At 41.3% G+C, this 24180-nt stretch overlaps 1 protein-coding gene across 2 annotated transcripts; it reads right to left on the minus strand.

The window, feature by feature from the left end:
- Positions 1-32: 32 nt before the first annotated feature.
- Positions 33-22867, minus strand: GTPBP4 (GTP binding protein 4). Of its 2 annotated transcripts, XM_039352490.1 has the most exons (17): positions 22713-22867; positions 14682-14852; positions 13225-13328; positions 12501-12637; positions 11615-11715; positions 11161-11253; positions 9954-10145; positions 9783-9848; positions 8867-8956; positions 7246-7356; positions 5383-5460; positions 4901-4952; positions 4128-4228; positions 3001-3198; positions 1324-1389; positions 669-812; positions 33-252 (listed from the first exon to the last, which is right to left on the minus strand). In XM_039352490.1, the coding sequence occupies exons 1-17, from the start codon at positions 22758-22760 to the stop codon at positions 100-102; spliced, it is 1905 nt and encodes a 634-aa protein (XP_039208424.1). In that variant the 5' UTR covers positions 22761-22867; the 3' UTR covers positions 33-99. The 2 variants fall into 2 exon arrangements, with proteins under 2 accessions (XP_039208424.1, XP_039208425.1); XM_039352491.1 differs by lacking the exon at positions 11161-11253.
- Positions 22868-24180: the final 1313 nt, after the last annotated feature.

Consider the following 24180-nt stretch of genomic DNA (forward strand, 5'->3'; position numbering starts at 1 on the left):
AGAGTTATTTTAAAGAAAAATGAAAAGGCAAATTTCAATGCATGCAATTTATTTATTTGTGTCAACATAGAGATTTTATTTTTCTTCTTAAGAGTTGCTTTATCTTCGATCGGTTGAGCCAGCTTTTCTCTTCCCACAAAACAAGTGTTTGGGCTTCAGGTCAAAGACAGTTCTATCCGCCTCGCCTTTCTTGCCTAACTGATTCATCTTCTTTTGAGCCTTCTTCATCATGGTTTTAGCCTTCTTCACCATCTATAAAAATAACATATGCAAGTATCCCATACATTATGAATTTAAATATTACATAACCACAAATTGTTCTCCACATAGCTCCCACCCAACTACAACTACAAAAGCCCAACACATAGAAATAGCCAGCTTTGAAACAATACTAAGAACATGCACATCATAGATAACCTGGCTGATTAACTTTCTACATAATTCACTAAAGATTTTTTTTTAAAGGAACAACAATCTCAAAATAGAAAGTAATTGGATATTTCAATACTAAACATTCATTAAAATGTTACAAAAGTGACTGCATAAATTCATCAGTTTATGTAGTATTTGCTGTAACAAATTCTAATTGCTAATTAGACTGTAGCACAAAACAGGCACATGCAATAGTCTGGAATAAACAGGGATAATTTAATAAAACCAAGGCATACCTTCGCGTCACGAAGGCCAGAAACATCACGAGGGGTACGAGACCTGCTGCGGCTTAGAGGCATAGAGGATGGTGGTTCAGAATCTTCTCGCTTACGTTTGCGGGTAACACTGCGTGATCTCCTTTCCTGGGCTAAATAATGTACCTGAATATTTGCAGATAAAGAATCTAATCAGAGTCCTTAATAAGTTAATCAGATGCCCTAGTGCAACCTGGTGTTCCATTAACAAATTCTTATAGCAGCTGAGAACCTACAAAGAATAGTAAACTCCTCTGCTATCCATTAAACACTCCACATTTCTAATGAACAGAAGAAAACTCTTGGGTGTTTTAACAATGGCCAGCAGAGCATAAATGAAAAATGTTCTTCCTGCCATTTATGAGAGAAAGCCGCCAACTACAGTCCATCTTCAACAGATAGACCCGCTATTTTAAAACCAATGTTGATCTAATGGTTCAGGCACCAGGCTAGAAACCAGGAAACAAGAGTTCTAGTCCCACCTTAAGCTTTGGGCCAATTATTCTCAGCCCACCCCACTTCAAAAAATAGGAAGATATGTTGCCAAATGCAAGTCAACTCCATTTTTTATTATAGGTGCACCAATGATCTAGAAGGGAGAAAAATAAGCAAAAAAAAAAAAAAAAGCACATCTTACCTCAGTTCTGTTTGTGACATCAAGTCCCAGATTTGTCATCTCCTGCTCAAGGGTCTTCTGTTGAATCTAAAGTCAGAAGGAAAGTATTATCAGAGGTTATTTTATCCATGCCCAAAGCCAGTGGGCCCAGAGAGCTAACACAAGCCCCACTGGCCTTTAAGCACACAATGAGTAATACTCAGTTCCTTCTCAGGAATTTTCCCCAGGTCTACTACTACAAGTTGTAAGCCCCAAAACTAAAAAACATTGTCTCTACTAGCCATAGGCTGTTTCTAGTGGCTTTACTTCCACAAAGTAACAAAGTAAAAATGAAACCACTGCCCCCCACCCCCCAAAACATCTTCAATCCACCAGTAAGGTGACTTCACATTGACTCCACGAAGAATGAACTCCAACTCACAACACACAGCCTCTTTGCTGCTCTACTTTTATAGCTGCTCATTAATGGGCAGGCGGGCTTGCTAGGATGAAGTCTTAAAGGGGCAGGGTACTATAGCTCAGGTGCTAGTAATTTTCAGGCACATCCAGTGGTTCCTACAATTTGAATCTTCTAGACGTATCACTGGGGAACAGCCCTAAATTTCTCAAAAGCAAGGGAGAGCAGCACAGCTGTTTTGAGTTGAGAAATCAACATCTCCAATTCCCTTTTGCTAATCCATATCTGGAAAAGTCCATCTCAGTAAAAAAGTGGTTTTGAAATTTTACCAATTAAAATTTGGGTACACAGGCAGCAGGCAAAGGTGGCCAAATGGCTATTCTTTGAACTGTAGCACGGAAATCACACAATGTATCCCAATGCAACAAACCTTACAAATTGAGAGTAAGTTTGGTGTAGTGGTTAAGGCACCAGGCTAGAAAGCGAGATACCATGACTATGCAGATTCTCAATCATCCAAGTCATGGTTGTCCCAAAGATGCTTTTTCAAAAGGCAACTGGACATTCTTGTTCTTTTTCCTTGAAAACATTTTGGACAACCATTTGTCTGAAATGGTATAGGGTTTCCTGCCTGAGCACGGGGTTGGACTAGAAGACCTCCAAGGCCCCTTCCAACTCTGTTCTTCTATTCTGAAAGTTCTTCAGTTCTTTTTGTGCAAATTGCCAGGACAAAAACCAAGAAATCCTAGTTTTTCCCTAAAGGTTAGATTTTAGAAGGAAGACTACAGTATCTGCAGGCCTGTAAATTAGGGAAGTAAACATAAACCACAATTCTTCTCTACTTCAAACATGGTTACATCTTCTTTTTAAATTCTTTGCAAAAATTAAGAATTTTGTCACTTAAAAAAGATAGCAAATGTAGGAGGATGTTCCTATTTATTCATTCATTCATTCACTTTTATCCCACCTTTATTATTTTTACAAATAACTCAAGGCAGCAAATATATCCAACGTATTTTTCTTCTTCTATTTTCCTTTGAGGTAAGTTGGGCTGAAGGGTGACTGGCCCAAGGTCACTCAGATGCCTTTCCTAGCTAAGTCAGGGCTTGAACTCATGACCCTTGCTTTTCCCAAAGGCAACTGGATTTTCTTGGTTTTTTTCCCCCTTAAAATGTTTCACTTCTCGTTCAAGAAACTTCCTCAGTTCTTCCAAGCTCTACTTAGCCAGGAAAGCCAGTTTCTGCCCAAGACAAGCGCACTCACGTTCCACCGAATTCTCACCCAAGTATTTTTATACTTGCCTTTTTAGCTGTTCTGGGCATTCTGGGCCCACGTATGTTTTTCTCCTTTGATTCCAGGATCTTCAGTTTCCTCTTCTCACGAATTTGTTGTGCCAACTGTCTGATTCCCATCATTTCTTCATCTTCGCTTTCTGAATCACTTTCATATTCTCCAGCTGCTTCCTTTAGCTCCTCTTCTTTCTCCAGTTGTTCCAATTTCTAGAACGATGCCACATTCAATACATTAGAAATGGATTTCTATTGTGTACTTCCTTATAGACCACTATTGCCTTTCAGATAGGATAGGATTTCAGCCGATAGGATTTATTTCACATAGAAATATTCCAATATCTCAGGGGCTGCCACAAAGAAGAGGGAGTCAAGCTATTTTCCAAGGCGCCTGAAGGCAGGACAAGAAGCAATGGATGGAAACTAATCAAGGAGAAAAGCAACCTAGAACTAAGGAGAAACTTCCTGACAGTTAGAACAATTAAACAGTGGAACAGCCTGCCTCCAGAAGTGATGAATGCTCCAACACTGGAAGTTTTTAAGAAAGGACTGGACAGCCATTTGTCTGAAATGGTATAGTGGTTCTCAACCTTTCTAATGCCGCGACCCAATAATATAGTTTCCCATGTTGTGGTGACCCCCAACCACTTATACATCACCGGGTGCCAGGGGCGTGGCCAAAGGGGAAAAAAATGGTGGACAGCCTTATTTGGCGACCCCCGTGAAATGGTCGTTCGACCCCAAATGGGGTCCCGACCCACAGGTTGAGAACCACTGGTATAGGGTTTCCTGCCTGAGCAGGGGATTGGACTAGATGACCTCCAAGGTTCCTACCAACTTTATTATTATTATTATTAAAAAAGACTATCTATGGCAATATACATTTAAGTATGATTTTAGCATAGACTAAATTGCATAGCTGTTTCAAGGACTGGTTTGAGCTCACAACTGTCCCAAAGTGATTTACGCAATGCATTCTGAGCATAAAGCAGAACTGGAAAGAGAAAATTTTGAATTTGAAACCACTTGCACAACACCATGAAGAAAAATAAGAAATCTGTGCTTATAAAATCTACGGTCAGTATCAGAACATTTACATTTTTTTTCATCTAATATACTATCAGTATTTTAATACTCACTTTCATGATGTCTGGGTCAATGTAATCAGCTATGTTATGACCTTCCCAAATCTCAGGTACTATGTCATATTTTTCAGATGGATCCATCAGATCCCAATATTCTAAATCAGGGAGAAAATGAAGGAGTTTTATTTGTGCAATTCCAAAACTCCTGCAATTTTATTCAGTTGATAGCCATTTAATAAGAAAAGCTCATTCTAAAGCAGACATGTCAAACTCGCAACGTCACATGACGTCGCACAACGTATCGGGACAGTTTTGCCATTGCCGGTAATGGTGTGGGCGTGGCTTCTGCATGACGCGTCCGGCCCACAGGCCAGCAGTTTGACATCCCTGTTCTAAAGTAATAAATTACATGCTGGTAATAAGTTATACATAATGGAGCTCTTATTTGTTTCAACTGACAACATTCCTTAAATTCTGAAGAATATCAACATTAGATAAAAGTATAGATTTGAAATATATGCTTGAACTATATATGATCTAAACTGCCGACAGAATAGAATTCTACATTAGTTAGGGACAATTTCTACCTATAACCTGGTACCATTCTTAACAGAATATGAAAAAGGGAATGAATCTTAGTGATACAAAGGAAAAAAATATAAGCCCAGTAATTATGACGCTTACCATAACCTGTATGGTTTCTTTTTATTTGTTTTTGCTTTAGCTATTTACAAAAAAAGAATAATCTAATAGAGCAATCTGTTGTGTAAGGCTGCAACCTGAATCCAGCTGAATTTCTTAACAGAAAGAATAGCTTTGATACTTACTCTTAAGATCCAATATATAGTCATCTCCCATTTCCATTTCCAAGTCTTTCTCCTGCAGCAAAGATGCATCATTAGTAAGAATTTCTTATAAATTTCACAAAATCACAAAAAAAAATTGCATAAAGGGCCAGATTAATCTGGTGCTTATAGCATTAGGCTAGTAACTGGGAGATTGTGAGTTCTAGTCCCTGCTTTAAGCATGAAATTCAGCTGGGTGACTTTGGACCAATCATCAGAAGACTGTGAGTTCTAGTCCTGCCTTAGGCATAAAAGCCTAAGGCTGGATGACTTTCAGCCAGTCATTCTGTCTCACACCCCAACTTATCTCACAGAATTGTTGTTGTTGTGGAGAAAAGGAGGAAAGAGATATTAGATATGTTCTCTATGTTGAGCTGTTTAAAAAAAAATAGGGGTGCGAAATAAAATAAATTATTACTTCTTTTATACTCTTAAAATGTGGAAATCTTTCCTAAGATACCTACCAATTTCTTTTTCGGGCCATCAACTTCCATGTACTTCCTGCGCAACAAGACTCCTTCCGGAATAAAAGGGGGCCTTTCCTAAGAGACAGAAATGAAACGCAACGTGAATATGTGTGTGTGTGTGTGTGTGTGTGTGTGTGTGTGTGTATTGGATGGAGGGGTTGGCTGTGCTCTGATTGGCTGGGGAGTGTTCTGTTTGGGTGGGGGCTTTGTTGTGCTCACGTTAGTCTGAGTTACAGGGGGATTTGAAATGGTGAGCTGCGTTCTTGTTGATTGGCTTCGTGTTCGTGGTCATGGCTCATCTTCATGGTGGGTGTCAGTTTGCTTCATGTATTAAACCCCTCCAATCTATACATGAAGCAAACTGACACCAACCATGAAGATGAGGCATGACCACGAAGCCAAACAACAGTTAACGCAGCTCACCATTTCAAATCCCCCTGCAACTCAGACTAACCTGAACACAACAAAGCTTCCACCCAAACAGAACACTCCCCCATCCAATGAGAGCACAGCCAGCCCCTCATCCAATCAGAGCACAGCCAAGCCCTTAACCAATCAGAACACACCTTCACCCAATCAGAACACAGCCAAGCTCCCACCCAAAAAGTTCATACCCCCACTGGCAGTTAAAAGGAAGAAACAGCTATGATCACACATTGCTCCTAGAAGCACGAAGCCGAAAACACCAGCCTGAAGATGACGAATGGGACTTCGTCGAAACGTTGCCAAGATACTTCCAATTTGACGCAGGAGAAAACCCAAATAACCAAAGATAGACACACACACAAACAAAATACCTTAGGATCGCTGCAGCCAGCCCTCCCATGCCCCGAACATCTGCCTCACCGGCCCACTTCTGCTGTCGCCACTTGCCGCAGCTCACGCATGTTGCCCGCTCCCCCCAGCCTCTGATTTGCTGGCAGATGCCTTCAGGAGAGGCCTCTGCAGCCAGGGGCTTCGGACTGACATGATGGCATTCCCCGGCCTCCGTTTCATCATCAGAGGCCTTCAGGAAAGGCCTCTGCAGGCAAGAAACGGGCTCCGGATTGAACGTGTGGAACCCCCTGCCTCCATTTTGCCATCAGAGGCCTATCCTGAAAGGCCTCTGCAGACAAGAAATGAGCTCTAAATTGATGCACATGGTGCCCCCTGGCCTCCATTTCTCCATCAGTGGCCAATCCTGAAGGCCTCTGCCAGCAAAACAGTGGGCTGGCGAGGCAGATACCAGGGCATGGGAAGCTGGCTGCAACTGTCCTAAAGTAAGGGGGTGCAGGGTGAGAGGGGCAGTTCCACCCCCCCCATCCCTGCCCTAGCTTGATTTTTATCAGTACACCTCACCCCATCTCGTGCAACCAGGTACAATGGACTGGGTGGGGTCTTATTTTATATATAGGGCTTATATTGGGCGCATGTGTAAAAATCAAACTAGGTCTTATTTTTGGAGTATGTCTTATTTTCAGGGAAACACAGTATGCATAAGGTTCATGGGTCCTCAACCCCCGGGTCATGCCTCATCAGGAACCTGGCCACATAAGCAGCGGGCAAGCACACAAAGCTCCATTTGCGCAAGTAGTGGGCACCCCCCCCCCAGAGACTGCTCCTGCCAGTGTGCAGCAGAAAGGTTGGGGACCGTTGTATTAGGTTATTGAGGGGGAGAACATCATCATTCTTTTCTTTCAGTCTGTAAGCTGACAAATATTCAGATTTTTTCCCCCAAGGCACAAAAGATCCATCCACCCTAGTGCCTTTAACTGGAAATTCTTGCAGGAAGAATATACAGTACCTGGAGGGCATGAACATAGGAAATCTGGTGGGTATATATGTAATAGAGGTAATAAAATATAATCACAGACACCCCACCTTGTCGTCCCTTTTTGTTGGAAGAGCTAAATGTAGCCTGTTCAGTACATCATTCACTTTGTTTCCTTTCATTTTGGTGCCAACGCGATGGGCCAACAATCTGTCACAAGCCTGAAAATAGTAACAAAATATTAATTCAAGAAATCTTGAACTTAGGCGCAAAGCATTAACATTGATCCAGACAATCCTCGATTTATAACCAGGGACATAGTGATCGTCCAGAATTAACAGTAGAAACCCCACCCCCAAAAGCTACATACAAGCCAGTTCTAAAATTATGGTCTCTGCCTCCCTGTATCACATGACCAAATTTTGGACACCTGCCAACCATTGGCTGATTGAAGCATTCCATGGTCAGGTGACTGCAATTTACGATATTTTTCCCCCAAAAAACTGGTTTTACTTCCAGTTTCTGGAAAAGAACACCCTATAGCAGGGCCCCCCAGCTTATGGTCCACAGCCCAGTACTGGGCCGTAGACTCTTGGCCACCAGGCCCCACAAATAGCTGGTGAGCCCCTCCCAACTCACAGTAACACCGCTGCATGGAGGCTAGCAGCCCCATTTGCGCATGCAAGGGGAAGCTAGCACCAACGCCAGCGTTACACGGGCACTAGTGGGTCATTTGTGTATGCGCACACATGCCAATGGCCTGCCTGTGCATGCACAGGCATCAGCATGCATGCCATGGGCGCATGCGACTTGCCTGCACATGCACACACGTGTGCGCCACCACTGTGCATACACCCATTTTGCCTCTGCTCCCTTTCCTTCCGCACCACCAAGCCAGAACGTTTGGGGAGCTCTGCCCTATAACGATCAATGGACTTGCTAAACAACTGCAGCATCTGCTTAACCATGTTGGGCAACTAGTTCATATTTATGACATTTGCAGTGTCCTGGGGCCATGTGATCCACTTTTGTGACCTTCTGACGAGCCAAGTTAATGGGGAAGCCAGATTCACTTAGCAACCATGTTACTAACTTAGTAACTGCAATGATTCATTTAATAACTGAAGCAAGAAAGGTCACAAAATGGGGCAAAACTCACTTTTTGTTTCACTTAGCAACAGAAAGTTTTAGCTCAATTGTGGTCGTAAGTCGAGGACTGCTTGTACTTTCTAATGACCAGATGAAGAAAAATATTTTTCCCACTATGGAGACTGATGATGAATTGCTGCAAGCAATTTCCAGCAATTGATAAATAGAGGATATTGATTTTTTTTAAAAAAGACAACTTTTTTGATTATACACAATGATATGGGAAAGTTCAACCACCCACATCATACAAGTCCATAAATAAGTATGTGTGTATGTATGTAATGTGTGTGTGTGTGTAGATAGATAGATAGATAGATAGATAGATAGATAGATAGATAGATAGATAGATAGATAGATAGATAGATAGATGAGAAAACTAACATTAGCATCTGCTGCAAACATCAGAGTAAGGGAAAGCAAGTAGAACACAGCATCTGATTAACAGGAGGATTCATGACAGCAAGCAAAAATTGTTTTTGTTTTTCTAATGCAATATTTTAAAGGAAGCTGCAAAATAGTCTTTGGAGAAGCAGAAGTGGATTGAAACCAATGTAGATATTTAGTATACACATATACACTCACTTCTGTTTTAACCTGAATAACACCTTCTTCTGTCATAGTGCTTGTCTCAATCACAGGAAGTCCATCAGCTTTTAATTCAGCAAATATTTTCTGAAAGATAAAAGAAAGCATTTGGTAAAATTATGTGCACACACATCCCCAAAGTGTGCAAATACCATCTTAATCACTGGTAATTGAGCACAGAGCAATCTCAAGCTGCACACACCTGTATACAGGAAGTTGTATGTGTCCGTGTCTGTATATAAACATATTTTTTCAATATGTCAGTTTAATTAATAATATTTCCATGATAAAGAAAAAAATGATTTTTAGTACATATAATCTAAAACAGACTGGTTATTAGGAAAGGTTAAGAGTGGGTGTTATTATTTCATATTCCATTAATGTTACACAATATGAATCTTTCAGTATTTGGGTAGATATTTGCAAGATGAACTCTGTTCATCAGCAGAGAAAGATGCAGAATGGGAGGGGAAAATAGGAGAAGGAAGGTGTGTTGGATATGTTCACCACCTTGAATTATTTGTAAAGTAATAAAGGCCGGATATAAATAAATTGAAAGGGACAGACAATCAGTTGCTACCTGAAAAGTACAGAAAGTTGCAACGAAGGGACTGTTTGGCTAGAGGAACAAAACAGATATCATTACTGAGTGATTGATGCGTAGGCCACAATAGTAATCAGGAACGCAAATGGTATCTGCTTTTTTAAAAAGGTAATGTATAAGGATACCTTAAGAGTTAAGGTTAAGAGTCCAGCATGGACTTTTATGCAGACCTGAGTGATTTGGGAGTGAGGCACTCAATCCACCATAAAAGAAAAAAATGCAACAATACCCAGATTAATAATAATGGTAGCCAATCAGGATACAAGCATGCATTTGGCTGTGTAATCATCACTTCTGAAAACTACTCACCCGATTCTCTTCAGAAAGTTCAGAAATCCTTTTCACATCACATTTATTGGCTACAATAATTAGAGGCTAAAATAAAACAGAGAAAGAAAACCACACATTGTGTAAGCCAGCTTGGGTTTTCTAACAAAAAACAAGAAGCTTTAAAACGTAAAGGGGCAAAACCCCAAACACCTTGTTGGCAAACAATGGCTTAATATTCTCAAAAAGTGCCAGCTGTTCCTCCAAGCTATGGCCACACTGTTCTGAGATATCCATGACATAGAGCACAGCAGACCGGAGATGGGCAAGTGCAGTTATGGCCTGCATCTCGATGGTGTTTCTATTTTCCAAAGGATGATCCAAAATACCAGGAGTATCTATGACCTGCAATGAAACAGACAAAAATGAAGAGAGCTGGTCCAATAAACAAAAACAAAGTAAAGCAAAATAAAATAGAGAGCCCCATCTGAGACATCATCTCAAATGAAAGTGGGGCATTAGCAATGTGATTTACAACAGGGGTCCCCAACCCTGTCTGTTCGACCAGCATTGGGCCGCAGCATGCCAAAAACTGGGCCAGGCAAACAAGTGAAGCCCCATCCAGAGGGATGACGGCAGCATGCGAAACCGCGCCCCCCACCTCCAGTTCAAGGAAAAACCTTATCCACGGAACCTGACATTGGTGCCCAAAAGGTTGGGAGCCACTGATTTACAATATAGATAGTCGTTGACTTACAACAGTTCATTTAATGACCAGTTGAAGTTACAATGGCATTGAAAAAAGTGACTTGTGACCACTTTTCACACTTACGATCCTTGCAGGATCTCCACATTTATACAATCAGATTTCAGATGCTTAGCAACTGGCATGTATTTATGACGGTTGCATCATCCCTGGATCATGTGATCATCTTTTGCAGCCTTCCCACAAGGAAAGTCACTAGGGAACTCAGATTCACTTAACAACTGTGTCACTAACAACTGCAGTGATTCACTTAACTACTGTGGCAAGAAAGGTCATAAAAATTCATTTAACAACTGTCTCATTTAGCAACGGACATTTTAGGCTCAATTGAGGTTGTAAGTTGAGGGCTGACTGTACAAATGCAGATAATCCTCAAATTACATCTGGTCACTTAAGGACCACTTGAAGTTCCAACAGACACCCTCCCCCCTCCAAAAATATTTATGACCCTATTGCAAATTTCCAACAGGACTACCTGTAATGCAGGAAAATTAATATCAAGTAAATAGTAACAATAATTTAAAGCCTAAGCAAAGATCTCAAAAACCTGAGTTTCCAAAATGCTACAGGCAAAAAAAAAAAAGAAAAAAAGAAAAAAGAAACACTACCTTAAATAGGAACAATTAACTGATTTAACTAAGAGATGGTTTTTACCTGCCAACGCAAATATTTGTAATCCATGTGTCCCACAAACAGAGATTTTGTGGTAAATGCATATGGCTGCACATCTACATCAGCTCTTGTTACCTAAAACATAAAAGGGTCTCATTCCTGAAACAACTCTTTTTCTGAATCCCAACCATCAGTTAGAATCATGAGAAATGTTCCTAAACTGGGGTAAAAAGAGACTAAAAATATTTTTTTCAGAAGACAGGAAAATGGAGATTATTTTTTCTTATATTTTTGTAAGACTATATCTTACAAAAAGGTTAAGATGTAAAACTATTATTAACAGCTCTAACATGTATTTTCTCTCAGTTTAGGAAATGATATATGCCAACTATGCCTGAAATTCTAAATACAGTGCTAAGAAATTACTTGCGTTTACTCAATGCTCACTATTACATTCCGATTTAGTGTGACTCTGATGCAAGGCGTATCTACAAACCTTATTTATGAAACTTGATTTCCCAACATTGGGGTATCCACACAGCAGGAGAGTTCGTGTATTAGGATCAACAGTTGGCAATCGTGATAAATGCTGTCGCACTGAAATTTTTAAAAAAGGACACAAAAGTATTGTTTAGATACATAATATTGTAGTTTGATTTTGTATGAACTCAGCCATTAGAGTACTAAATATTCACTCATTCATTATGGTTTTAAATTATGCTTTAGCAGCATGACCTTTTAGGTTAACCCACCCAATGCATTCAGTTGTCTCATTTCATATTTGAAGGACTGCTGGGCAGCTTAAAAAATAAAACTGCAATACAAAAGGAAAACAATTCCTCAATCCCAGCAACAACCATCGGACAAGCCCCTTGATGGTGTCCATATCACACTAAGGTCTCTAGGCCTGTTGGCAAAACCATATCTTCAGAGCTTTGAGAAAGAGTGTCAATGTGGGAGCTTATCTCTACAGGGATGATGTTCCATAAGAGGAGGCATCCTTCTTCTTGGTCCCAATAGGGGGGAGACCCGTAGCCACTGATTAGGGAGGAACATTTGGTGGAACCATGAAAAAGGGCCTTTTTGGTGGTAGCCTCTTCTCTATGGAACATCATTCCCGCAAGGTATGGTTGCCCTGCTCCTTTGTTGATTTTCCAAAGAGCCCTAAAAACATGGTTTTCATGGTTTTGTCAGCAAGTCTAGAGATCACAAATGGAGATAGAGCCAATTAAGTGGTTGATTTGTGTTGTTGCTGCCATGGGGGATGGAGTGGAATGGGATCTTTTAAATATTGTAAGCTGCCCGGAATCACCTATGTGGGGATTAGACAGCCATATAAATTTGCTCAATAAATAAATAGTAAATTTCTACACTTGACATACCTTGTTCTAAATATTCCAGGCTCTGCTTCTGCCTTTTGATTATGGTACACATCCGTCCCAAGGCTGCACGCTTCAACTGTTTGCATCGATAGAGGGAATCTCCATATTTCATCAACCGCACGTAATCTTTTGCAACACTACGTCACAAAACCAGGTATCAAATCTATATTCTATTAGCTAGGAGAATGTTTATTAACTGTGTTTCTATTTTATTTCACTTAACAGCACACTGAGGACAAAGAATGATAGCTAGAACAGAATATTAAAACTCAGTTCATCTGTCACAATAAATCATAATATATTTTGACTTTGATTTCATTTTTTTCTGGGCTCAAATATGCCAATTTCATTTTTTTCCTGAACTCAGTGTTTCTCAGTCTTTAAGATGGGTGGACTTCAACTCCCAGAATTCCTCAGCCAGTCTTGAAATTGCTAATGTAAACATTGCCAATTACTCTTTATTCAATAGGTCATAATTCAGCAAATCATTATTTAGTATGACATGTGTTGGAACTGCAAGTTGAGAGACCAAAGTCCTATCTCCACTTGACTATAGAATTAACTGGGAGACTTCAGGTCATTCTCTCCCTCCCAACTGCACACAATTATTGCTATACAAAATAAATTGACTGGGGAATCCTTCATGTCATCAGGTGAGCTTCCAGAAGTAAGATGAGATATAAATATAACACATTTAAATATGTACATAGTGAAATTCTCTTACTTGTCAATCAGATTTTTGGCAATATTTATTTGCCCCAAAGCTAGCTTGTAATGATCTTTATCGTAGAGTACATTCATCAAATCTGCATAAAAGGGATGAATATCCTGAAATCAACAAAAATAGAGTATCAAAACCAATGATATATTTAATTTATCAATAAAATATACACAATTCAATTTAATTTTTAATTAGTTTATGTATTAATACTCTAATCTATACAGATTAGAGAAAGCAAAAGAAAGAAAAGTATTACAATTATAATCAACTTGTGGCAAAGGACTAAACCAGGGGGTCTTCAAACTTGGCCCTTTTATGACTTGTGGACTTCAACTCCCAGAATTCCTCAGTCAGGTACACTGGCTGAGGAACTCTGGGAGTTGAAGTCCACAACTCATAAAAGGGCCAAGTTTGAAGACCTCTAGACTAAACAAACATCCCTACGTACTATAATAGGCACCCTTGTGATAACAATTCCTCACCCCAAACCCATTAGAATAACCAGGTCTGAAAGAATTGGTCCTGAGAACTTTCAGCCAGGATTCAAAGGATTTGAAAGCTAATCCTATGAAAACCCAAGGAAAATATGATCCCTGATCATGAAATTAGGGAAAGCTCAAAAAGTAATTTATGACATGGACAGAAGCTGCTTTAAAAAAAAGTAGATCAATCAATCCAGATTTATCTAATAATATATAAGTTTCAAGAATGACAAATTAATTCATTGTTATTTGTTTTGCCAGGAATTGCATAAGTAAAGTGTGGTTATATTTTCAGAGAATACCAGAACCCAACCACTGCCAATCCTATGTAAGTACAATGAAAAATTAATAATTGCATCCATTGCAGCATTTTAACATGTTCATTAAATAAAATCCGCTGACGTCTACTAAATACCAAGCTGTTTATAGTAATTTTGCCCCCACCCTCCCATCATAAAGTTTAAGATTCCTTCTCATCAAACCCAACTCCTAATGACTTGACAGCAGTACAGAAATATTTTAGCACTACCTTAGTCCCCATACTTCTAAAATACAAGCAGTCCTCAACTTATGACAACTGAGCCTAAAATTTCTGTTGCTAAGTGAGACATTTGTTAAGTGAGTTTTGCCCTATTTCACAACCTTTCTTGCCACAGTTAAGTGAATCTGGCTTCTGCATTGACTTTGCTTAGCAGAAGGTTGCAAAAGGTGATCACGTGACTCCGGGACAATGCAACAGTCATAAATGAGTCAGTTGCCAAGCGTCTGAATTTTGATCACATGACCACAGGAACACTGCAATGGTTGTAAGTGTGAAAAATGGTCATAAGTCACTTTTTTCAGTACCGTTGTAACTTTGAACGATCACTAAACGAACTGTAATAAGTCTAGGACCACATGTATACAAGCTTCCTCCAAGAAACAACATATAACTGCATTTATGTAATGGACATATGTTTCAATTGAAAAGTCACTTACATCAAGCTTTGGGAAATCCATAATTATTTGAGTAAGTCTGTCATGATAATTTTGTTGAGTATATTTTACTTTTCTCATGTAGAAATGACGAATTCTGTGAATTTGATAATGCTTATGAATGACCGTAGGAGTCTTTCGCTGGGTCTTGGACAATGTTAAATCAATGAAGTCCTGCAAATAAATAACAGATAACAACTGATGAAAAAGTAGCAACAGCTATTTTCAATGATATATAAAAAAAAATAACAGCCCCAAAGAGGAGAAATGTGTGTCAATTCTGTCCAATCTCTGAGACAGGAAATTAAAACTATGAACCATTACAATAGTATTCTAAAAAATAAGTATGAGTCCAGTATATATATATATATATATATATATATATATATATATATATATATATATTATATATATATATATATATATATATATATATATATATATATATATATATATATAGGTTTTCTGAGGTTTTCGCGGGTATTTGTATATAGGTCTTTGGTTGTTCGGGTTTTCTCCCGCGTAAAATTGGAAGTGTCTTGGCAACGTTTCGACGAAGTCACATTCGTCATCTTCAGGCTGGTGTTTTTAGCTTCTTGCTTTGAGCAGCAATGTGTGGTTTTAGCTGTTTCTTCCTTTTAACTGCCAGTGAGGGTATGAACTGATTGGATGGGAGCTTGGCTGTGTTCTGATTGGGTGGAGGTGTGTTCTGAATGGTTAGGGGCTTGGCTGTGCTCTGATTGGCTGGGGGAGTGTTCTGTTTGGTTGTGCTCAGGTTAGTCTGAGTTGCAGAGGGGTTTAAGATTTTGGGTTAGGGAGTCGTTTGTCAATAAGGGCAGGTTTCCAAATGGCTGGTAGGCGGGAGGTATCATCTCGCTTGTTCATGCTGTGTGGGCGTTTTTCTATCTCGATGGCTTCTCTGATTATTCTGTTATTAAAATGTTCACTTTTGGCAATGGTTCTGGTATTTTTAAAGTCAATTTCGTGTCCTGTGGCTTTAAGGTGTTGGACCAGGGAAGATGTTGGTTCCTCTTTTTTGACTGAGTTCTTATGTTCTTCAATGCGTGCACTTATTCTTCTGTTGGTTTGTCCGATGTATGTGGTGGGACAAGTGGTGCATGGGATTTCGTATACTCCTTGATTTTCTAATTCAATTTTATCTTTGGGGTTTCTAAGGATGGTGGATATTTTTCTGTTTGTGCAGAATGCTGTTTTGATGTTGTGTTTATGGAGGATCTTACTGATTCTGTCTGTGGTGCCTTTTATGTATGGGAGGAGGGCTTTGCCGTTTTCTTGTTCTTTGTCTTGGATTTTAGTGGGGGTTTCTTTTTGGATTAGGTTTGTAATCTTATTTCTATGGAATCCATTGGATGTTAGTACATTGGTGAGAGTGTGTAGTTCGGGTTTTAGGTGTTGTTCGTCAGCTAAGCGTTTTGTTCTGGAGATGAGTGTCTTGGCTACAGAGTTGATCTGTGCTGGGTGGTGGTGTGAGAGAGCGTGCAGATAGCGGTTTGTGTGTGTTTTCTTCTGGTAGATGGTGTGTCCTAGGGAGCCATTGGATTTCTTGTAGACTAAGACATCCAGGAAGGGAAGTTGGTTGTTAGCTTCTGTTTCCATGGTGAACTGTATTTTGGGGTGTAGGCTGTTGAGGTGTGTGAGGAAGTTGTCCAGTTTTTCTTTCCCATGTGGCCAGATTATGAAGGTGTCGTCTACGTATCTGAGCCAGAGTTTGGGTTTGTGATCCGATTTTTCTAGAGCTTGGGTTTCAAAGTGTTCCATGTAGAGGTTGGCAATGACAGGTGAGAGGGGTGATCCCATGGGTGCTCCTTCTGTTTGTTTGTATTTTTGTCCATTATAGATGAAGTATGTGTTGGATAGGCAGTGGTTGGTCAGATCTAAGATGTGTTTGGGGGGTTTATATTTGTTTTGGATAGCTGTCAAGGCTTCTTTGATAGGCACTTGGGTGAAGAGGGATATGACATCGAAGCTCACTAGTAGGTCGCTGGGCTGTAAGTTTTGTTTCTTTATGATCTCTATAAACTGGAATGAGTTTTTTACGTGTGAGGTGATGGATTCTGCATAGGGCTGTAGTTGTTTGGCGAGAAATTTGGCTAGGTTTTGTAGAGGTGAGCCTATGGAGCTGACTATAGGTCTGAGTGGGGTTCCTTCTTTGTGTATCTTGGGGAGACCATAGAGTTTAGGGCATCTGGATGATTTCTCTCTGGGAATGATTCTTTGCTGGATCTCTTCGCTAATGGGGGAGGCTTTTATCTTTGGTTCTGGTGGTTTTTTCCAGGTAGGTGGTGGGATCTGTATTTAGGGGTTTGTATGTGGAGTCTTGGAGTAGGTTGGTTAATTTGGTTTGGTAGTCAGATGTGTTCATAACCACCGTGGCGTTGCCCTTGTCTGCTGGTAGGATTATTATGCTGGTGTCTTCTTTCAGGTTACGTAGTGCTGTCTGTTCCTCTTTGGGTAAGTTGCTTTTGGGTGGCTTGCTGGTGCAGAGGATGTTGGTGATTTTGAGTCTGATTTTGTTAGCGTCATCGGGGTTGATTTTGGTCAGGCTGGTTTCAACTTCACATATAATGGTTTCAGTGGGGATGTGTTTGGGAGCGACTGCAAAGTTGAATCCTTTGGAAAGGACATTGGTTTCGGCTTTGGTGAGGATCCTATCTGAGATGTTATGCACTGTTTGTTTCATGTGTGGCTGTGAGGGAGGAGGGGTTTGTTTCTGGCGTTCTTGTAGTCTTCGGAGTTTGTTGGTGTGTGTATCTGTCTTGAGGGTGGTCTGTGTTTCGGCTCTCCAGACGGCGAGTTGTTTGGATTTGTCCCAAAGTGCGGGGTGGATCTTGTTGCTGAGTTTGAGGTGGAGTGTGAGGAGATCTTTGTTAATTCGGTCTAGGAGGAATCTTTTTGTGTGAAGTTCATTTCTGATTAGGGCCAATTCTGTTCTTTTCAGGATCCGTTTGGTGGCTGCAGAGTTGGAGTGGAATTTCAGTTGGAAACATGTGGGGATTAGATTTTTGATCTCGGCAGTTACGTAGGAATGCGAGGTCACATAAAATGGAAGCTCTTTGGACTTCAAGTTTTTCATAGGTCCTGGTCAGATGGTGGATTTCCTCCCCGTAGAGGTTCAATATTTGTTTTCTGAGGTTTTCGCGGGTATTTGTATATAGGTCTTTGGTTGTTCGGGTTTTCTCCCGCGTAAAATTGGAAGTGTCTTGGCAACGTTTCGACGAAGTCACATTCGTCATCTTCAGGCTGGTGTTTTTAGCTTCTTGCTTTGAGCAGCAATGTGTGGTGTGTGGTTTTAGCTGTTTCTTCCTTTTAACTGCCAGTGAGGGTATGAACTGATTGGATGGGAGCTTGGCTGTGTTCTGATTGGGTGGAGGTGTGTTCTGAATGGTTAGGGGCTTGGCTGTGCTCTGATTGGCTGGGGGAGTGTTCTGTTTGGTTGTGCTCAGGTTAGTCTGAGTTGCAGAGGGGTTTAAGATTTTGGGGTTAGGGAGTCGTTTGTCAATAAGGGCAGGTTTCCAAATGGCTGGTAGGCGGGAGGTATCATCTCGCTTGTTCATGCTGTGTGGGCGTTTTTCTATCTCGATGGCTTCTCTGATTATTCTGTTATTAAAATGTTCACTTTTGGCAATGGTTCTGGTATTTTTAAAGTCAATTTCATGTCCTGTGGCTTTAAGGTGTTGGACCAGGGAAGATGTTGGTTCCTCTTTTTTGACTGAGTTCTTATGTTCTTCAATGCGTGCACTTATTCTTCTGTTGGTTTGTCCGATGTATGTGGTGGGACAAGTGGTGCATGGGATTTCGTATACTCCTTGATTTTCTAATTCAATTTTATCTTTGGGGTTTCTAAGGATGGTGGATATTTTTCTGTTTGTGCAGAATGCTGTTTTGATGTTGTGTTTATGAAGGATCTTACTGATTCTGTCTGTGGTGCCTTTTATGTATGGGAGGAGGGCTTTGCCGTTTTCTTGTTCTTTGTCTTGGATTTTAGTGGGGGTTTCTTTTTGGATTAGGTTTGTAATCTTATTTCTATGGAATCCATTGGATGTTAGTACATTGGTGAGAGTGTGTAGTTCGGGTTTTAGGTGTTGTTCGTCAGCTAAGCGTTTTGTTCTGGAGATGAGTGTCTTGGCTACAGAGTTGATCTGTGCTGGGTGGTGGTGTGAGAGAGCGTGCAGATAGCGGTTTGTGTGTGTTTTCTTCTGGTAGATGGTGTGTCCTAGGGAGCCATTGGATTTCTTGTAGACTAAGACATCCAGGAAGGGAAGTTGGTTGTTAGCTTCTGTTTCCATGGTGAACTGTTTTGGGGTGTAGGCTGTTGAGGTGTGTGAGGAAGTTGTCCAGTTTTTCTTTCCCATGTGGCCAGATTATGAAGGTGTCGTCTACGTATCTGAGCCAGAGTTTGGGTTTGTGATCCGATTTTTCTAGAGCTTGGGTTTCAAAGTGTTCCATGTAGAGGTTGGCAATGACAGGTGAGAGGGGTGATCCCATGGGTGCTCCTTCTGTTTGTTTGTATTTTTGTCCATTATAGATGAAGTATGTGTTGGATAGGCAGTGGTTGGTCAGATCTAAGATGTGTTTGGGGGGGTTATATTTGTTTTGGATAGCTGTCAAGGCTTCTTTGATAGGCACTTGGGTGAAGAGGGATATGACATCGAAGCTCACTAGTAGGTCGCTGGGCTGTAAGCTTTGTTTCTTTATGATCTCTATAAACTGGAATGAGTTTTTTACGTGTGAGGTGATGGATTCTGCATAGGGCTGTAGTTGTTTGGCGAGAAATTTGGCTAGGTTTTGTAGAGGTGAGCCTATGGAGCTGACTATAGGTCTGAGTGGGGTTCCTTCTTTGTGTATCTTGGGGAGACCATAGAGTTTAGGGCATCTGGATGATTTCTCTCTGGGAATGATTCTTTGCTGGATCTCTTCGCTAATGGGGGAGGCTTTTATCTTGGTTCTGGTGGTTTTTTCCAGGTAGGTGGTGGGATCTGTATTTAGGGGTTTGTATGTGGAGTCTTGGAGTAGGTTGGTTAATTTGGTTTGGTAGTCAAATTAACCAACCTACTCCAAGACTCCACATACAAACCCCTAAATACAGATCCCACCACCTACCTGGAAAAAACCACCAGAACCAAGATAAAAGCCTCCCCCATTAGCGAAGAGATCCAGCAAAGAATCATTCCCAGAGAGAAATCATCCAGATGCCCTAAACTCTATGGTCTCCCCAAGATACACAAAGAAGGAACCCCACTCAGACCTATAGTCAGCTCCATAGGCTCACCTCTACAAAACCTAGCCAAATTTCTCGCCAAACAACTACAGCCCTATGCAGAATCCATCACCTCACACGTAAAAAACTCATTCCAGTTTATAGAGATCATAAAGAAACAAAGCTTACAGCCCAGCGACCTACTAGTGAGCTTCGATGTCATATCCCTCTTCACCCAAGTGCCTATCAAAGAAGCCTTGACAGCTATTCAAAACAAATATAACCCCCCCAAACACATCTTAGATCTGACCAACCACTGCCTATCCAACACATACTTCATCTATAACGGACAAAAATACAAACAAACAGAAGGAGCACCCATGGGATCACCCCTCTCACCTGTCATTGCCAACCTCTACATGGAACACTTTGAAACCCAAGCTCTAGAAAAATCGGATCACAAACCCAAACTCTGGCTCAGATATGTAGACGACACCTTCATAATCTGGCCACATGGGAAAGAAAAACTGGACAACTTCCTCACACACCTCAACAGCCTACACCCCAAAATACAGTTCACCATGGAAACAGAAGCTAACAACCAACTTCCCTTCCTGGATGTCTTAGTCTACAAGAAATCCAATGGCTCCCTAGGACACACCATCTACCAGAAGAAAACACACACAACCGCTATCTGCACGCTCTCTCACACCACCACCCAGCACAGATCAACTCTGTAGCCAAGACACTCATCTCCAGAACAAAACGCTTAGCTGACGAACAACACCTAAAACCCGAACTACACACTCTCACCAATGTACTAACATCCAATGGATTCCATAGAAATAAGATTACAAACCTAATCCAAAAAGAAAACCCCCACCAAAATCCAAGACAAAGAACAAGAAAACGGCAAAGCCCTCCTCCCATACATAAAAGGCACCACAGACAGAATCAGTAAGATCCTTCATAAACACAACATCAAAACAGCATTCTGCACAAACAGAAAAATATCCACCATCCTTAGAAACCCCAAAGATAAAATTGAATTAGAAAATCAAGGAGTATACGAAATCCCATGCACCACTTGTCCCACCACATACATCGGACAAACCAACAGAAGAATAAGTGCACGCATTGAAGAACATAAGAACTCAGTCAAAAAAGAGGAACCAACATCTTCCCTGGTCCAACACCTTAAAGCCACAGGACATGAAATTGACTTTAAAAATACCAGAACCATTGCCAAAAGTGAACATTTTAATAACAGAATAATCAGAGAAGCCATCGAGATAGAAAAACGCCCACACAGCATGAACAAGCGAGATGATACCTCCCGCCTACCAGCCATTTGGAAACCTGCCCTTATTGACAAACGACTCCCTAACCCCAAAATCTTAAACCCCTCTGCAACTCAGACTAACCTGAGCACAACCAAACAGAACACTCCCCCAGCCAATCAGAGCACAGCCAAGCCCCTAACCATTCAGAACACACCTCCACCCAATCAGAACACAGCCAAGCTCCCATCCAATCAGTTCATACCCTCCTGGCAGTTAAAAGGAAGAAACAGCTAAAACCACACATTGCTGCTCAAAGCAAGAAGCTAAAAACACCAGCCTGAAGATGACGAATGGACTTCGTCGAAACGTTGCCAAGACACTTCCAATTTTACGCGGGAGAAAACCCGAACAACCAAAGACATATATATATATATATATATATATATATATATATATATATATATATATATATATATATATATATATATATAATTTGTTGTTGTTCAGTCACTAAGTCAGGAATCCCCAATCCCCAGTCCATGGACAGGCAGCAGTCCTTGGCATGCCAGCAAACAAGCAAAGCTCCTCTGATTCATGGAAAAACCTCTCTCCATGGAACCAGTCCCTGGTGCCCAAAAAGTTGAGGGCCCCTGAAATAAGTCATGTCTAACTCTTCGCAATCTCATGGACCATAGCAGCAGACAAAACTCAGCAGCACTTTTTCGTGGGGCTGCTGATAAAAACAGGATCGCCAACATCCAATAAAGGATATAGCACAGAAGAAAATAGTACACCAGCCGCCCCCATGTTCTCTATCTCCCAGAGTTTGCCCAATTCATGTTCATTGTGTCAATGACATTAACCATCTCATCGTTTTCCATCCCCTTCTTTTGCCTTCAATCTTTCCCAACATCAGGGTCTTTTCCAAAGAGTCCTCATTTGGTGGCCAAAATATTTGAGCTTCAGCTTCCTTCCAGGAAGAATAGCCAGAATTGATTTCCTTTAAGATTTCCTGATTTGATTCTCCTTACAATCCAAGGGATTCTCAAGTGTCTTCTCCAGCACCACAATTCGAAAGCAAATTACACACACACACACACACACACACACACACACACACTTTGGATAATTTCTATCTTTGTCAGTATTATGACATGATATCAATAATTATATTGTATTTTTAAAATTCACCCCAGATTTATTCCTCTATTTTAGAGTACATACTATGTATACTTCTTCTAGCTTCAATGAACTCTACCAACCAAGAGGGCTTTGATTACAATCGGCACGTCTATCGCGGCAAGTAAAGCCGCATTCGCCTTGAAATAAAACATTGACCACATCGGGCTCCGCAGGCAGATCTCCAACAGGTAAAGCCTACTCGGGCTAAGAGCGGCATCGGATTCCATTCAGGAGCGGAGCAGCTCTGGCCTCTTCCTGAGCCACGTGGGCTCCCCAGGTCGGCAGAGCCAGGCGGATCGCGCCTGCCTCGGCGGGGCAGAGGGAGCCGGGATGGAGCGGATCGGGCCTTACCTTCGCAGACGGAACCACCATAATCTTCCTGAAGTTGTACAGCGCCATGGCGGCCGCGCGATCACCCGCTGTCCGACCGGTTCGGAAAGACAGAATGGCACGGGGCAACGGGACTTCCGGGGAGAGAAGTTCTCGCGAGAGTTGCAACCGGAAGAAGGCTGTCGTTGCCTCGATTTCCTCTCGATCTCCGCAAAGGGTGTCAAGTGGCCGAAGAACTGTTGTGGCGTTCTACATACGTGTGGGCCAAATGTGAGCAATATGCAAAATGTTAATATGGAGAGTTGTGAGGTTGGGGGAAAGAGGTGGAGAACAAGTATTCCATGATTGCAAATGAGGGCAACAAACTACATCTTTCATAGTCAGGGAAATCCGTTCATGTTGTAGAATGGCTACTCTCTATTTTTAGTAGGTCTATATGTCTAGCCTTGTCACTTTCGACTATTAAAAGGATTGTGCGCCACCAAGTGGCTGGATGTAGAGCTGCAGTTTCTTTCCGAGGAATTCAGCAACTTAAAGCAACCGCGAGATGGCAGCAGAAATACAAAACCCTCTGTTAATTCATGATTCACTTCTAATGCTTGCTGTCCAGATGTGATGTCGAGGTAACCTGCTTTCTGAGATCTTCAAACTCGACCCTTTTATGACTCATAGACTTCAACTCCCAGAATTCCTCATAAAAGGACGGAGTTTGAAAACCCCTGTGCTATCTGTTTTGAATTGGGCGCTGGCTATGTTTAAGGGAGTTCAGGATCTTCTACCCCAACTAGCACTCCCCAGTCTCCATCTTGAAGTTTGTAGCAGCCTGTTAGGGAAAAGAAGAGGAAATGATGCACATTGCACAATGTCTCCAATCAGCCTGCAGCCTCAGTAGGGAAAAGGTGCCATTACACTCCTACTGGCTTACACATCCAAGAACCACTATGGACCAGGAGGATATCAGTCCTGCTTTTCAGCAGTAACACTGGCCAAGTGCTTCAAAAAGTTCCAGTCAGGTATCTCTGAGGAAAACAGATCTCAGATTCTTGTGCAGCCAAGTCAACATGGTCACAGAGAAAAGATGCCCGGAAGATGGAGGGGTTTGCCCTGCACAAGCTGAAATGGCCAAGAAGAGCCAGTCTTGTCCCAGCTTCTGATTACATCACCAGAGTTGATCTTGCAGGGTTGTTGCACTTCAGATTCCTTTGGTTAAATCAGTGTTGGTGATCCTTTTGGGTCCAATGTGTCAAAAATTCAGAAAATGCCTAACTTGACTAACTCCAACACATACACACAGAAAGACAAAAGGAAAACTATTCTCTATCCCTCCGCTCTCCCCCCCCCCCCATCTAGGCTATTCTGAAGAGTAGCACTTGGTGGTAGCACCAAGGCTGGGCCTGAAGTAGAAGCCTTTGGCCATAAGGTCAAAAATCACTTTTTTGCCATGATATAAAAAAGATGTTAAGAGTGCAGAGAAGAGCAACAAAGATAT

The sequence above is a fragment of the Crotalus tigris genome, unplaced genomic scaffold (genome assembly GCF_016545835.1).
Source record: "Crotalus tigris isolate CLP2741 ecotype Arizona unplaced genomic scaffold, ASM1654583v1 scf7180000018435.730608, whole genome shotgun sequence".
In the NCBI taxonomy this organism is placed as follows: Eukaryota; Metazoa; Chordata; class Lepidosauria; order Squamata; family Viperidae; genus Crotalus; species Crotalus tigris.

Coding starts and splice junctions, on each gene's coding strand:
- GTPBP4 (XM_039352490.1), bottom strand. CDS start 22,760: ATGGCGCTGTACAACTTCAGGAAGATTATGGTGGTTCCGTCTGCGAAG. Junction 4,953..5,382: donor ATGGCCCGAAAAAGAAATTG/GTAGGTATCTTA, acceptor TCTTTGCTGCAG/GAGAAAGACTTGGAAATGGA. Junction 813..1,323: donor ATGTCACAAACAGAACTGAG/GTAAGATGTGCT, acceptor GCAAATATTCAG/GTACATTATTTAGCCCAGGA.